We start from the raw sequence: 13,160 nt of genomic DNA, 5'->3' as shown, positions 1-13,160 counted from the left end.
AGCGATTTTTGGGAATGGTTAAAATACCATGTTTGCACGCATGCTATGCCACTTGGCAATAATTCATCTTCTTATCTATGCGATTAATTGATACTAAATGTATTATGTCTGGGTTTTCAGGTGGGACAGTGGAAGCACGTCTGCAGAACGTACTACGCCTACCTCGAGGGGCTATGGTCTTCACAAACAACAAAAACTGACACCAACAAAAATAAGACATGTAGCAGTTGTAGCAAGATTCATATGGTATTTGAGGAGCCACACATCAACCTTTGAATAGAGTCACGCTTCCGACAGTCATTTTCTAACATCCATTGCATGTATCGAAATACCTAGTTGGGGTGCTTCCCGGTGTGAGTGGTTCAAAACTGACAGTCCGGTCTTATGCAGCTTATACTGTAAAAACCACGTGTGTGACACCTAAAGGTTGCTTCCTGATTGTGCAAAACGAACAAAAAAACACACAAAACCTTTTCTACTCAAGGTTCATTGGAGGACTTGACTACGAACATGGGGATGTTTTTCTGGTGTGACTTTTCTGCCGTATTTTCTCCAAAGACAGACCCCGGAGACCGCCAGGACCAGCAGGCCTCCCGCTGATCCCAGGACGATGGGAACGAGAACGATGTCTGTCGGGCCATCATTCCCTCCCTGTTCGGGTTTTGCAGCGGTCGTCAGGGCAGGAGTCGTCATCTGCAGGGAACATTCAGCTGTAGGCGCGCCCACGGTCGTAGTACCTGCAAAATAAAGATCGCACACTCATGAGGAATGGTGGATAGGGTTGTTGAATCCGAGGGTTCTGGGTTCAAATTCCTTTCAGGCCCCGGTGTTATGTCCTTGGAAAAGACAAATTTTACTTCCATTTGCTCACTCAACCGAAAATCAGTGCCTAGCTTCGGATGTGATGTTGAATAAATAAAGAAAAGAATAAGTATGCGTTTGATGAACCTATAATCCTTGAAATATGACATGTTTTCCCATAAAATACGACTGACAACTACATGTGTAAGTGGGGTCTAAATGATGATAGGTCACGGTAGGAAACCTACCGATGAGATCACAATACTCACCAGGGGCAGCAGCGGTAAGCGTCAAGTCGTCAATACCAAAGTTTGGGTAGAAGGGAGGATTTGGAATCCCCTCAATGATGACCTGAGATAGAGAAAAAGACGGACAGATATTGACTAGGAATAATACTCATGGCTGTACCGAGAATCAATATCCTCATTATCATCGGTCGGCCCTTAGAGCTAATTCAAAGAAGTTTTGACAAAAAAACGGACAAGTCTATTTTTACAGTATTATGACAATAGCTAGTATAATACATATTTATGCAGGCACTCACTTTGTAAGGACCAGGCTGCCACAACCCTACTCGCACACGTTGCCATGGTAACAGGAGGTCAGAGGTCGAACACACCAGCGATTCTCCACCATGTTCGTCCGCCATGATGATGTTCATGTAGTTTGCGTTAGGCGGCCTGACAGTGCCGATAGCAAAGCTCAGGACCACATGAAGAGTTGTGTTGATGGTTGGACTGATGAATCTAGCTTGGTTGGTGCCAATCATTGGTAGGGTTTCCAAGTAAAAACATATGTACTCGCCAGGATCTGGAATTAAAAGTTCAAACATGGCAAACTAGTAACAAGGAGCTTATATGTCCATGTAAGCTCCTTGCTAGTAACTTTTGTCTTATCACTATCAGCCTAAACGGGAGCTATGCGCCTCAAGATTTCTTACTAAGGGACGACTCTGTTGTGAAAGATAGCAGTTGCATTGTTGCTTGACTGAATGAATCCACTCTTCTTTTCACCAGTAAATAGAGTCTTATGAATGGAGGGCACGTGGCCTATAAATGGCACAAGACCACATCATATAACACTATACCAATCAAGGGGAGACCTGTATAGACCTTTAATCTAGAGAAAATGTGCGGCTTCATATCGTTAACAAAAGCGTCGATAAGAAACGTTGTTAATGTGTTTTAGATTACTGCGTGGTAAGTAAAAAGTCATAACGTGCCGGGTGTGACCAAACCATGTTCGTATCATGACATGTGTCACTGATTTATATTATACTGATTAGGGCGTTTTTATGTGACAAAGAAAGCGATAAACACTCTATCGTTGGCGCCAAATGTAAGTTTCTCTCTATGTAAGCAAATATAAGTGTCTATAGGCACAAACCATTAGTTCCATTGAATGCATTAGTCGACCATCCGTGATCACATCCCCCTGCCCCGTGTGAGATCGGACCGTCTATTGTCCAGTCACAGACGTCATCATCAAAGGAACATCTGTACTGGTCAGCCGTGTCGAGGTCAACTAGGAAGAATGAAATATGAAAGGATGAAATATAAATCATAATGAGACGTAAACTCAAAGTTCTCTAACTCTTAAAGAATTTGGCACATTATCGGCCTTCATCAGCTATCTGACCCACTGTCACGTGTCTACAGTACTTTGATCAAATATCTGATGAAGACCGAGAAATTCAGTCGAAAATTCCCGTAGGTCAAATTCTTTTATAAGTTTATTTCTCATTATATATTTTACAAACTCAGATTAAACTTCATGCTAGTAATATAAATCATGATTTTTATCTTGTAATATCTTAATTGACCCTGGTCCGTAACCTAGAATGTGGACATAACAACAATGCCACAATTAAACGTTATCTGCCACGTATATATAGATTTATTCGGTACGAGTCTCCAAATAATGTAACGTTAATCATTATTGGTGTCAAGGCAATAAAATTTCACCATGTTCGTGCACGATAGTACATACCACTAACTTAAAGTAGTTTAACAGCAACGTTAGCGTATATTAAAATCGCACTTATAGCTTCTAACGTGATCAGCCTGCCCTCAAGACAAAAGTACATCCGAATACAGAAATTGCCACAAACAAAACGAAAAAAGCCTTTGTTAGGTGTTTCCTACTGCTTTAACATCATATAAAATTGCCCTATTCTTGAGATAGTTCTTATTTGAAAACACAACATAAGTGTTAATGGTTTTTAAAATTTGAAGTATGACATATTGTATGTACGGCTACATCCACCTATCTATATTTTTATATGACCTCTTTTGTTAGGAAGAAATAATCCTTCATATAGAGGTCAATAAACTACTGATATCGTCTACGACACAATATGTTTTGATGGTTCAGTCAAACGGTTGGGGGAATAATGATGAAAAGGAATTCAAACAAATTTCAAACGAATGCTCGGGACGTAGCAGAACACTCTCATGTATTCCCACTAGTAGTATACCGAGTATGCGGGACAAACCTACAGAGAACCCATGTCATGTATATACGTACAGGTCGAATATTACGTGCAATTGTGGGTCGTACTTACTCGAAGTGGCTGCGTAGACAAACCACGGGCACAGGAGGAGTGAAGACAGAGCAAGTTTCATGCCGATTTAAAAAACAGTTCCTCCGGTACCTCGTCACTTCCCAAACTGACGCGTTTGGCCTTGTGTGCCGCCCGGGATACGTCTGACGGACGTTGTTGCTAATAACACGTCACACCAAAACACACTGATTTTCACATTTTCTATGGCAGTTATCAGTCCAATTAACGTTACCCACATCTGGATGCCCCAAACATCAATACTGTGACCTATGTGCATGGATACTTTACGATTAAGTTGCTAATGACTCACGTCAACGCACACATTGATTTTGACATCTAGCTTGGCAGCTATCAGTCCAATAAACTCCGGGTGTTCTTATCTTCCAGGTGTCTGGTTGAAGGCGACGATTGTCCAGTAGTTAAGCTGACCAGATGACGAAATGTTGTGTATATTATTTTTCTGCCAGTTTACAAACTGATTGCGGTTTAGTTCAAGCGGATATTCTGCACGCGCTACTACAGGACTAGGGGTAAAGACATAAAGGTACAACAGACATCCATGAATTGAGTGATTGATTTGCTTTACACAATAGTCAACAAACGCCTAGTACAATAAACAAAGGTTAACCTCAAACACCTCAACAGTTTTATACAGTATATCAAGATAGCCATACATTGTTGTAGTTATTGTCAAATTCCGAGCACTGTCTTAGTTTTTCCTTAAATGTTCATACACCGGTGGTCTCAACTCCTGATAGACAGTCTCTGACTCTGGGCGTGCAGGCAGGCTATCCATGGGGATGTCGTACAGTGGATTTGATGGAGACTGCTGAGGACCTGGGCTAGCTGTACTGTTGACCACATCTTCGTATACCTCCGACACTTCTGCAAATGGCAAAATGACATTATTTCAAATCTGGGCAAGCAGATAGAATGAAATGATTCAGTTCATACAGACAGTGGCAACAAACAGGTTTAGATTCCATGCCGGCCCCAATACATATTTTTGTGCTGTTAATTACAATTTTATTAATTGTATCGTTTGTTTTATTGTATCATGATCAGAATCACATTATACGCAAAATATNCAATAAAATTTCACCATGTTCGTGCACGATGGTACATACCACCAACTTAAAGTAGTTTAACAGCAACGTTAGCGTATATTAAAGTCGCACTTATAGCTTCTAACGTGATCAACCTGCCCCCAAGACAAAAGTACATCCGAATACAGTAATTGCCACAAATAAAACGAAAAAAGCCTTTGTTAGGTGTTTCCTACTCCCTTATCATCATATAAAATTGCCCTATTCTTGAGATAGTTCTTATTTGAAAACACAACATAAGTGTTAATGGTTTTTAAAATTTGAAGTATGACATATTGTATGTACGGCTACATCCACCTATCTATATTTTTATATGACCTCTTTTGTTAGGAAGAAATAATCCTTCATATAGAGGTCAATAAACTACTGATATCGTCTACGACACAATATGTTTTGATGGTTCAGTCAAACGGTTGGGGGAATAATGATGAAAAGGAATTCAAACAAATTTCAAACGAATGCTCGGGACGTAGCAGAACACTCTCATGTATTCCCACTAGTAGTATACCGAGTATGCGGGACAAACCTACAGAGAACCCATGTCATGTATATACGTAACAAGGTCGAATATTACGTGCAATTAGTGGGTCGTAACTTACTCGAAGTGGCTGACGTAGACAAACCACGGGCACAGGAGGAGTGAAGACAGAGCAAGTTTCATGCCGATTTAAAAAACAGTTCCTCCGGTACCTCGTCACTTCCCAAACTGACGCGTTTGGCCTTGTGTGTCGCCCGGGATACGTCTACCGGACGTTGTTACTAATAACACGTCACAACAAAACACACTGATTTTCACATTTTCTATGGCAGTTATCAGTCCAATTAACGTTACCCACATCTGGATGCCCCAAACATCAATACTGTGACCTATGTGCATGGATACTTTACGATTAAGTTGCTAATGAGTCACGGCTACGCACACATTGATTTTGACATCTAGCTTGGCAGCTATCAGTCCAATTAACTCTGGGTGTTCTTATCTTCCAGGTGTCTGGTTGAAGGCGACAGTTGTCCAGTAGTTTAGCTGGCCAGATGACGAAATGTTGTGTATGTTATTTTATTGGCTCGTGGCTCTTTGACATCTACTTTCTGCCAGTATACAAACTGATTGCGGTTAGTTGAAGCGGATATTCTGCACGCGCTACCACAGGACTAGGGGTAAAAACATACAGGTACAACAGACATCCTCAACTTAACTGAGTTATCTGAGAAAGAGTGAAGTCTGCATGCAACAGTGTTGATATCTTTAATGAATTGAGTGATTGATTTGCTTTACACAATAGTCAACAAACGCCTGTACAATAAACAGGTTAACCTCAAACAGTTTTATACAGTATATCAAGATAGCCATACATTGTTGTAGTTATTGTCAAATTCCGAGCACTGTCTTCTCAGTTTTTCCTTAGATGTTCATACACTGGTGGCCTCAACTCCTGATAAACAGTCTCTGACTCTGGACGTGCAGGCAGGCTACCCATGGGGATGTCGTACAGTGGATTTGATGGAGACTGCTGAGGACCTGGGCTAGCTGTACTGTTGACCACATCTTCGTATACCTCCGACACTTCTGCAAATGGCAAAATGACATTATTCAAATCTGGGCAAGCAGATAGAATAAAATGATTCAGTTGATACAGACAGTGGCAACAAACAGGTTTAGATTCCATGCCGGCCCCAATACATATTTTTGTGCTGTTAATTACAATTTTATTAATTGTATCGTTTGTTTTATTGTATCATGATCAGAATCACATTATACGCAAAATATACATAAAACACAATAAACATGAGAATTGCCTGAAGATGACATATGACATTCAAGAAAGCCCGTTACGCTTGAAACGGATGTTCTAATACAGACAAGCAAGAAAAGTTATACATATTGAGAAAGCCCCGATGATTTCATTTACTTGCCTTTCATATTCCGAAGATGCTGTATCAGAAGCGTGGCCAGAACTCCAACCACAACTCCCACAGCAGCAGCGGTGATGGCGATTCCTGCACACACTGCGGGGTCTACACCGGATGAAGATGAACCAGGGCTTCTTTCGGGTGAGGTAGTGACCTGGCGTGGACATTCAGTAACCACCGCTGGACATGTGCATCCTGTTTCCGCTTCTATTACATGACAGAAATGACAAACACCAGACAAATTATATTAATTAGTTCTCCCTCTCAACAAACAACTACCCAAGCAAAGGAAAACAGTAGTCTTAATTACCATAACGTTTTTAAAAGAGCGGGACGATTTACATTTATATTCATAAGGGCCCTATTATATTGCTAGATTTCTAATGGAGGATCGTCCGGATTTCTTTAAAAAAAACGTCTGTTTTTCGGAGACGTGTGTTGATCTCATCCTTAGCACTTGTCGTAAGAAGACTGAACGTACCTTGAATACTGGTCGTGCGAACAGTGGCCGTATTTTTACCGATGGTCAGAGGCAATGTGGACGTGTCCTGACTACTAGTCTCGGAAAAGGTTGTCCTATCATGACTACTGGTCATTGGCCTTGGGTCATAGGGCGTCCCTTGGCTGCTTGTCTCGGGTAGTATGGTCGTATAGTGGCTACTCGTCATGGGCTGTTTGGTCGTCTCCTGACTACTAGAAAGTGTTGTCGTATCCTGACTAACAACCAAGGGCATTGTAGTGTCATCTTGACCACTGGTCATAGGGAGTGTTGTGTTGTATTGCCGAGTTGTCATACGGGGTGTGGTGACCAGCACAGTGGAACATGTAGTCGTTTGTGCGCCCACGTTTGCCGTAGCTGAAAAATAAAGAGTTGGAATTAGCGCTGCCATGATCTTCAGATAAGAAACAAAGAGGTAAATGGTGTGTGAATGGGAGTGTCCTTACCTTTGTCTCAGATTTTGAATTTGATGTCGAAAGATAGCCAAGATACGACCGTATTGATGGAGATAATGCTCACCATTTTCAACGACTGCCAGTGCCAATTCGTCAATACCAAAGTTCGGATAGAAGGGAGGATCGGGAATACCTTCAATCACAATCTGAAACAGAAAACAGAAAACTATCAAATCCTTGCATATTGAATACTGCATGGCTGAAATTAACCCCCCCCCCTCCATCAAAAAGAAAGACAACCAGATCATATTATTGGGATATTAGACACTTGACAATGGGGATTTAATCAATAAAACACTCACCCTGTAAGGTCCAGGCTGTACAATCCCGACGTATATTCGCTGGAATGGATACAGGAGGTCAGAGGTCGAACACAGCAGAGTTTCCGTACCATTGGTACCGGTCTCGTTCACCAGGAGGACTCTGAGGTACGTGGAGGTCGGCGGCCTCACGGTGCCAACAGAGAAACCCAACACCACGTGCTGAGTAACACTGATGATTGGACTGATGAGTCGGGCTCGGCCTAGACCTGGGAAGACCGTCGGTAGGTGCTCTAGGTAGAAACACATGTACGTACCGGGAGCTGGAGCAGAGTAACAAAAGTTGAGGCATTGTATACAATAGATAAGGCAGTAATCTGTAGATTAGGTTTGAAGACATACTTGCCCATGTTTACTTAGATTTAAACAAGAAAGCTAAGATCACTTGCATGCAGTGTTGACTTATAACCACTGAAAATGCTATTGGATCCTTGTATATCATATGTTTATCATAGTGGCAGGGCACAAGTATATCTGTCACCTAGCATTCATGTCGAAGAAAAGATGAATGAAAAATATAAACTCACCGGTAGCGCCATCAACTGCATCAGTCGGCCATCCGGGATCACAATTCCCTGGTCCATTGTAGATCGGTCCTTCTGTCATCCAGTCACAAATATCGGCGTCAAAAGAACATCTGTACTGGTCATCGGTGTCCAGGTCAACTATAACGGTTCATAGAAAATGAAGATCAGAATATGAGTCAACCCGGTAATACTTTACCTTGTCACAGACAGCAATCACAATGAACTTAGTATTACTTATTATATGCCTATAAGGAAATCAATTATGGTCTCATTCATGAGTTTTTTCCATACATTAGAAACCATGCATTAATGAGTGACTTACGAGACCGTGTTCCCTATGATCCTACATTAAATTAATTGATATCTTTCATGCTATGTTGAGCACACTTAGTCTACGTCTCATAAAAAAATTGCCAACGACTTCTATACACACAATCCCCTTTTATGGGAATTACAAACTGCAACTAGCGGCTGCCCGCAAGAGGCCCTCCCGCGCTGCAAACCTACGACCGCACAACTCACAACACTGGACTGTGCACGTCCGACCTAGCGCGCGGCTGCCGACAATTATGTCCTAATTTCATCAGTTACAAACAAGCTTTCACCGCTTTGACGCTTTACATCAGTTGGGATGGCTAAAGGGGAAATTCTCACCAATAAAAACACCCGTTCATACAGCCGTTTAGTTTTTGACTTGGTACTCTTTTAGGGGTTACACTCGGAGTAATACATGAATGAGACCTTATGTCATGGTTCAGTTGCAAATATCAAATTCGCCAATGGAACTGTGCTATCAAAGTATAGCCATCTTATCGTTTTATATGGGGCTGTTTTGAACGAACGTCATAAACTTCCAAGGCTACACCACTTAATTTTATGGATGACATCCGCGCGCGCATTGATTTTCGCCTGTTCTCCAAAAAAAAAAAAAGATCACGTCCTCCAAGGCTCTGGCCTGGCTCTAGGCTTGCGTAGTCCATGGTAGTTAGCGACAATACGGTGACGGTAACTTTAGAGGATGGCACCCAGGCTACTAACGCGAAGCTCCACGACTCAAGAACTCAGTACATTCCGCAAAAAGCCAACATGTGCCGGCTTGTCGTATACGTCCCTATGTACTGCCTCAAATTCACAATACGATCTTTGTATTCCTGTGGTTTAGTAGCATTTTTATTTTTGGCCGGAATTTTTTTTATTCGCCCGCGCGCACTAGTTTGGGGGTCTTCAGAGGATGTCATCCATAATATCAAATCAGTGTGGCCTAATGCCTCATTAGTATATTAGATAAAATGGCTGTGGAATGAGCCGCCGTATGGCTTAATATCATTTCATAAACCTGTTCACTAGACAAACCATGACGGCACATATGGTATGAAGATACAAGGAAAGCTTTTAATCTAAACGTCATGGTGGCAAAACCGAAAACAACAGTATAATACAAGCTGACTCATTTCTAAACATCATAGAGTTTCCAGCGTTGTACAACTCGGGGAGCTGTCGTTCTGTAACCATAAAGTACACACATAGGAAATTGGATAAATACTGAAACTAGCTGGTTGCACTCGTTACAGATCATAATGTCACATCAAGTGATATAAAGGAGTTAATCAAGTAAAAGTGCAGATGGAACCCCTTCCAACTTTCAAAAGATATCTAAAAATTGACCTGATAGGGACGCCATCTACCACTTCTTGATTTGCTTTTGTTTTCCTTGTTTTCTTATGCTACGTTTATTTGATTTTGTGTTAATATTGCTTTCTTATGTTTATCCTTTCATTTGCTCTTATGCATAATAACTTATGATTTGACTAATGGAATTTTTGTTTGTTCAATTTGACATGTTTTTGATTTTTGATAGTCTTACTTTTTTGTTTAGTCAATTAGTCATTTTGATTTAATTTGTTTCGTTGTAACTTATTTACAATACACGTGTGTAAAAAGAGGTCATAAAAACAAATGGATTTTAGGAGAACCCACTCGATAAACCCTTAGGTTTTTTGGGTTCTCCCGCACATTTGGTTGTATATATTCATTACATACTGTTTTTATTTTTATGTGCAAACTGAAATAAACAAACAATAAACAAACAATAAACAAACCACAAGAGGCAACAGAACATGCATCGATGAGGATGACTGGTACACAGTTGTACAATTGATGTGATCTTCATCCAATTCTGACGTAGGATCTACTATAAGAAATAAGTACGGAATACCTCCCTTTGACAAACAGCTTGAGATACTCAAGAATCTGAAGGGTTTCAGAAAACACTTCGCAGATGGCCTTAATACCACCTGAGTTTGGGATATGAACACCGTACTTACTTGCATCGGCGGCAAGGGAAAACCATGCGAAAAAGAGAAGGATGGATACTGCAAGCCTCATGATGACCAACACAACAGCAATACAAGTTCATAGACTCTACGCTTGGCGTGAATTGACTACAATCCCAGCCTATTAACTACATACATGTAGGTATGTGAACCTACGTGCAAGAATGCGTCAGGACGTGGTTTCTAACGCGTCATAAAACAAACTACCCTCTGGTTTTTGACACACTGCTTAGCAATTATCGGACTTGTCATAAAAACGTTGACCCCGCCTTAGCCTCTTATCGTTCACCTGTTTATTAAAGGTGCTGGTAAATTACTAGTAACCTCAGTAGTTCACATGACCAGGTAATAAAACTGCCGAGGTTATGTACACATTACTCACCGGACCGTTTGAGCGTAGAGCTGTTCCTTATGTCAAACGATTACGAAGGATCGTGTGCTAACGGTGCCAATTGAGTTTATAGTGGCACAGGTACCCGCCATTCCTGCAGAAAATGGTCTTTCGAGTGTTTTCACATAAAAAAAGTACAGTAGCACGATGACTCCTTTGTTGGGTCAACATGTCCTGGTGTCAATATTTGTGTTAAATCTAATCCCATGAGACCAGTATCTTAATGACTTCCTTAATTCGCAAATGTTGTGGCACGGTGATCAGAGTCATATGAGATATGACGTCATTGGAAACAGTCCGGACCATATTCATCACTAATCACAGATATGGCCGGTGTTGTAAGGGAGATCGTGTTTAATTGGTCCGTGTGTGAGGCATGGCGCCAGGACCAGTCATTATAACTATGGGGCACTTGAAGAGTACCAGGACGTCGCATCGGCAGAACGCACTACGCCTGCGCGAAACTCGTAATGTATTGTACATAGCACTTCATCAGAACGTCTAGTCTAAGGTCGTATTCGCGTAATTAAGGATGACATCCCGTCTATACTCGTCAAATCTTGTGTCGGAAATGATACCATCTGCAACTGGCAAAATTCTTATGCAACGTTGCCCAAACATCCAACGAGAACCGTGAAAATCCGAGTTTCGCGCAGACGCTCACATTCTGCCGACGTACTAAGAGCACGAATGGTCACCGATTGTTTAACCTGATCTTGTTCTCTCCTGTGAGAGGTTTTGAAATGTTGGTGTCTTGGTAGAGCATTAGATCTTTCGTCGATTGGAAGTTAAGACTTATACCCACGGAAGCCTCACGGCGGTCGGTTGCTAGGCTAAAAGTCGCATTACTAGGGAGGTATCGGGTTACAGAACGCGTTCGAACGTGGCCGCGCGGGAGTCCCGGGCCGGCCCGGGGGCAACGGGTAAAATTTGAAAATAAACAAAAGTAATTGGAGAGTAAATACTTGTCAAAATAAAATGTAACTAGAGGTCGGAGATCTCATGTCTTCGTCAGAGGGACATTGTTCTAGATAAAGGAACGTTTTTTGATACTAGAAATCAATTTGGTCTAGAGTACAAAAGAATTTCTGTACTCCTTTTTTTCCTTTTTTTTATTCTACGACAGTGTCGCAAAATGTAATGAGAAGATGTGATGAAAGGAAAGAATCAGAACGGGGGGAGATTTATTGCTGTTTTCCTTTGTTGTTGCACTATGTTCTTTTATTCAATTTGTGTCCTAACCTTTGTATTTCCACAGTTAGTATGTTCCAAATCTGTGCATGTTAATCAGGTTTTTCTGGCTTTCATGTATTTTATTGCGCTTGTGCAATAAATTTAAGATCTCCAGTGGACGTCATCCATAAGATTACTTGGTCTGGCCTTACAATTCAGGGAATGACCTGCCTGATGCATGTCCACCTTTTTCCTCCCCCGCCCCAGTATTTATAGGACAGCCCCTCTATTGTACGCAATTGATACCAGATGTGGCCGGGGACAGCTGTCCCCCATGTGAATCAATGCAGAGATTGGTGGGGGTAGTACATTATATATCTAACACAAAAGGTCCACTGCAGCGACATTGGGACCCCCCACGAGGCCCGTTTTCGAACTTGACCTTGGCCTCCACAATGGTAGCTTGCATACCAAAAATCATGAACATCTATTTAAATATACTCGAGCTATTTTGCTAACAAGCCACAAACACAAAAAAATCCACTGCAGTGACGTACGGACCCCCCACGAAGCCCAAACTTGCACTTGGCATTGGCCTCCACAACGGTAGTCTGCCTGCCAAAAATCATGGACGTCGAATCATGCCTTCAAGAGTTATTCCGCTAAATCCGCAGTCACCCACAATCCGGCGAGACAATTTCATAGTCCTTCTGACGAAGACAATAAGTGATTCTGTTTACCTCAAATGTTATTCTTGCACTGCGTTTGCTCCACTTTGTGTACATTTGCTTCCAAATGAGATCAATTTCGGATTTCAAAAAGGGTTCACGAGAACCAAACAACTGATTTTAAGAGGCCCCGAAAATTAAAAATAAGGTTAAATTTTTTGGATTTTTAGAAATATTACAGTAAATTTAAACTTTCTGTCTCAGGATTTTTTATTTTTTAACTAAAACTCGACTTACAGTCAAAAGAAGAGCTAAAAACGCAGTGTTTTAACTTTAAATACCGATAATTCATAATCGCGGCCATATTTAAAAAATCCCTAAGACAGAAATCTGCGGAAATCGTTCCTCTTCCA

General features: G+C 41.4%; 1 protein-coding gene across 1 annotated transcript; it reads right to left on the bottom strand.

Annotated features, from left to right (window-relative positions):
- Window positions 1-320: 320 nt before the first annotated feature.
- Window positions 321-10,653, bottom strand: LOC109480270. The gene is made up of 9 exons (XM_019782420.1): window positions 10,507-10,653; window positions 8,183-8,320; window positions 7,638-7,918; window positions 7,400-7,481; window positions 6,925-6,933; window positions 6,397-6,588; window positions 1,346-1,566; window positions 1,071-1,152; window positions 321-737 (listed from the first exon to the last, which is right to left on the bottom strand). Exons 1-9 carry the CDS (start codon window positions 10,565-10,567, stop codon window positions 487-489), a joined length of 1,317 nt encoding a protein of 438 aa, XP_019637979.1. The 5' UTR covers window positions 10,568-10,653; the 3' UTR covers window positions 321-486.
- Between the last annotated feature and the right edge of the window lie 2,507 nt (window positions 10,654-13,160).

The sequence above is a fragment of the Branchiostoma belcheri genome, unplaced genomic scaffold, assembly GCF_001625305.1.
Source record: "Branchiostoma belcheri isolate BF01 breed outbred unplaced genomic scaffold, Haploidv18h27 scaffold50, whole genome shotgun sequence".
NCBI lineage: Eukaryota > Metazoa > Chordata > Leptocardii > Amphioxiformes > Branchiostomatidae > Branchiostoma > Branchiostoma belcheri.
Note: the sequence above shows the minus strand (reverse complement) of the source record. Positions and strands in the feature narration are given on the sequence as shown.